The sequence below is a fragment of the Nelumbo lutea genome, chromosome 3, assembly GCF_056320005.1.
Source record: "Nelumbo lutea isolate HS-2025 chromosome 3, American lotus-T2T, whole genome shotgun sequence".
NCBI classification, from domain to species: Eukaryota; Viridiplantae; Streptophyta; class Magnoliopsida; order Proteales; family Nelumbonaceae; genus Nelumbo; species Nelumbo lutea.
The window spans coordinates 44,996,853-45,000,524 of NC_142686.1; the positions used below are offsets into that span (position 1 = coordinate 44,996,853).

The following is a 3,672-nucleotide window of genomic DNA, read 5'->3' on the forward strand; positions in this document are numbered from 1 at the left end:
ACTACTAACTTAAGCATCGGAACACCCACACCGGATAAACCACCCTAGATTCTCTGAGCGTTTTTCTCTTGCAATTCGTCCGGCCAACTAAATGGACCAACGTCCAAACTGCCCTCCAGGTAGGAGCATCCAGACCGTGTGCCATCAAAACGGACGAATAAGATAACTGTAACATTTGTTTATATACAAAACAGGAGAAGCAAATTTTTGGCAATACGAATTTGATTATGCATCACACAGATTTCTCAACATAAGAATGCATTTCCTCATACGATGATACGATATATAGAGAATGAAGTTGAGAATTTAATATGTCCCATCAAGAATTTCATTGCAATGTACTCAAATCAAAATAGTGGGATCAGGCCAAAAGCCCAGCCCACTTAACACCCATAACAACTAACTTATTACTTAATAAAGACAATACAAAAAAAAAAAAAAGACTAAGGTCACTTTTATTTATTGACAAACAGAACACTATATTATTCAGCTTTTTCTGAATCATAAATCACTTTTCCTCCACTCTAAAAGTTCAGTGATACCCCAGTGGAGCAGCAGTTTCCCTCAGCTCATAACCTTGGTTGTGTATGTCCTACAATCCAAAACAAACCAAACAACACAGAGTTGTGAACTAGTCAGATTTGGATCAAATATGACTAGTTCTAAATTCTATCCAATTAATATTCAGATTCATTTAAAATCCTACCAGTAGGATCCAGATCATGACCAAATTTGGATATTTTGTATCATCAATTACAAACTAAAAATGATAACAATTTATATATTTCAACAAAATGAATTAAAACATGAATTGAACATTATCTACCATTAAATTAAAATGTGTTCAAAAACAAATTTCTTTTGTTTTTGGGGGTTTTAAAACAATTTTCAAGATCTTTAAACCAAATTTGCCAGAAAATATATAAATGCTTGTTCATGGCGTAGGGAATATTTTTAATTGGAGCCTATTCTTGAACCATATGGGAGATGTGGCTAGTGATGGTCCCTAGAAGGCTAGACCCATATCACTGATCGTCCGGTTCTTGTCCAAAAAGTACCAGAGCGAAATCTACTAAATCAGAATAGAATAAGATTGAGGAGCCTTGCTAAAATTAAATTCTCATCAACTATATATATGTTGATAGGGAATTTTCATTTATGATCGGTTGAACCATCATCCTGTCAGAATTATGGGTCTGTTTTTGCCCTATTGTTCAGAAAAGTCTTGACTGAGTCAATGGACCAGGTAGTTCAGTCATTTCAACCCTTGGCCCCGTTCGACCAGATCAGTTGGGTACGGGTTAGCCTTTTTTTTTTTATATACCTTTTATGGAATTTTTAATCACTTCCATCGTTAATAGCAATAATTCTTTTTCATTATTTGCTAAACTCATTTTTATAATACGATGAATATACAATTTATATAATTCCTAAAATTTCTGAATTTTTATCTGCTCTTTATGTTTTTATTATTGGATTTAGACTACATGATCCCAAAAACTAATTCTCATTCATAATAAGAGAGAGATTATAAAGAAGCATTTTTTTCTATTTTAATTCTTAAGTGGTAGAATAATAAAGTGAAATAAATGGATTCATGAAGTTGTGCTAAATTTAGAACATAGAGGGTATCTAACTATATCTATGTTATATTGTGGAAAATAAGGCTATGAGTCCTCCATGCTTACACGCACTTACTTTTCCCTTCCTTTCTCACACATGTATTTTATTTACTTTTAAGTTAAATTAAAAACATAAAAATCACTAACCATCTCAAGCCCTTTTAATTTCTAATAAAATCCTTGTTTAACTCCCCCCTCTCTCTCGTGGACATGGTCGGTGTTTGTAACTCTTTCTCTCATCTTAAATCTCCCAAATTCCTTCCACTAAAAAAGTTGGAGTATAAATGGAATGGGCTTGTAGAGTTAAAGGACCAACCCAAGCTCATCACTAGATCTGGACCTTAGGCTTGGCCATGGACAGAGATCAAAGCCCATTTAATGTGACTCGGGTGGATTTTTTGCCAGAAACCGGTTTGAACCGTGATCGTCCTCTCCCGAGTCCCGAGTGCCGGGTGGTCCGCTTGAATAACATTGAATAGATTGATGGAAGGAATCAAGATAAATATGGGGAATGGAGCGAGGCTTACCGATGCAAAGTGGTTAACGTCGCGGTGATGCGCCTCGTCGGCTCTCACGGCCACAACCACATCACGGAGAGTCGAATTCGGCGGTAAACGCCAGTAATCAATAGCGATGGCCGGGGCCGGGACGTTCTCGATAGTACCCTTATCCAACTCGTTCAAGAACTCAGTGTACGAGTGTATTGCCTCCTCTTCTAGGTATCCGACTGCTCGGTGTGCCAACTTGGGCGATATCAAGTAAGTCAATAAGTAGGCATTGAAGAAAATGCCCTGGACCGAAAAAACCAGAGCTCGCTCATACCATTTGGGCTGCGACACCTCCATGAACGTCATGAGATGCATTCTCTCGTTCTCAGCTTCTTCTAGAAGAGCCTTGATCCAGCCCCCACTATGCTCAAATCGCCTCAGGGATCTCAAGTGCAAGAGAATCCCTGCGGCCACGCCGGGGATTGCAGCCACCGTCTCCAGCATCATCGCACGGCATCCATATCGCTTCTGTAACACGAACAAAACCGAAAATTAATGTATTACTGTACTGTACATTCAATATATGGCCGAGTTGACTTGGACGTTTCTCCGTCCGCATCTGCTACCTGAAAGAAGAGGTCGGTTGGGTATCTGAGAGCTTTGATAGTCCGGTAAGCAAGTTTGTCCACGAACGATCTTGGTTGGTGGTGCTTCTTTAGATCGATCGACAGGTTCGCATTATACGAGTCAATTGGCTATTCATTTCATTTCAAGAGAGTAAAAAATACAAAATAAAACGATATCGTCAGTGTTGAATAAGCCAAGATGCAAACTAGCCAGTTGGCAAGTAAAGAATAGCTCTACATTGCAACATAATAGTAGTAGACCGCGAGTGCTAAAGAAATAATATAGACACGTGGCAAGTGTTGTTTTGGGTCTCTTAGCTGCCACGTGACTCACCCGGTCACTGATGCATAATGCATGCCATTTCATCCACAAGTACCAAGGGATATACGTACCCTAAAACAGCTCCACTTCCAACCGGTACCGTCGTCCTTGGTCACCCTGGCTGGAGTAATGTTCCAGTAGCTAAAAATGGCTTTGTTTCCCGAACCATCAGCTGGGAATCCGGTCGAACCGGTTTGCACCCCGGTCTTTTGTTCTTCTTCACCCAATGCCAAGGTGCTCCCATTCCGTATTCCCAACGCGGGGAACCTGAGCCAGACCATATTTGTCCATGCTGCTGGCACACCTAAATCGCCGGCACGCAGGAAACTCGTCTTCCGGCCACGGCCAGTCCCCATCAAAAGTCCTTTAGCCGGTTCTTTGGCTGCGGTCGAGAAAACGCGGGGGCCCAGATGCTTCAGCTGCAGTAGGGATCTGATGGCCATTTTTGAGTTTCTCAAAATTGAGGACGGAAGAATGAGAAAGGAATGAAGAGAAGCAATTGAATCGGAATAATGTCGTAACGTTTCGGTGGCCAAGCTTTTGCTTATTGTATTTGTAATTTGTATGAGAGAGGTCGAGTACGAGCGGGTTTTTCTGTTGGTTAAGGCCATAAT

At 40.4% G+C, this 3,672-nt stretch overlaps 1 protein-coding gene across 1 annotated transcript; it reads right to left on the reverse strand.

Moving 5' to 3' along the window:
- Positions 1-284: 284 nt before the first annotated feature.
- On the reverse strand, positions 285-3,573 carry LOC148864640 (ubiquinol oxidase 2, mitochondrial-like). The gene is made up of 4 exons (XM_088977523.1): positions 3,130-3,573; positions 2,737-2,865; positions 2,150-2,638; positions 285-592 (listed from the first exon to the last, which is right to left on the reverse strand). Exons 1-4 carry the CDS (start codon positions 3,499-3,501, stop codon positions 533-535), a joined length of 1,050 nt encoding a protein of 349 aa, XP_088833649.1. The 5' UTR covers positions 3,502-3,573; the 3' UTR covers positions 285-532.
- Between the last annotated feature and the right edge of the window lie 99 nt (positions 3,574-3,672).

Coding starts and splice junctions, on each gene's coding strand:
- LOC148864640 (XM_088977523.1), bottom strand. CDS start 3,501: ATGGCCATCAGATCCCTACTGCAGCTGAAGCATCTGGGCCCCCGCGTT. Junction 2,866..3,129: donor GGAAGTGGAGCTGTTTTAGG/GTACGTATATCC, acceptor TGAAATGAATAG/CCAATTGACTCGTATAATGC. Junction 593..2,149: donor ACGTTAACCACTTTGCATCG/GTAAGCCTCGCT, acceptor TTTGGATTGTAG/GACATACACAACCAAGGTTA.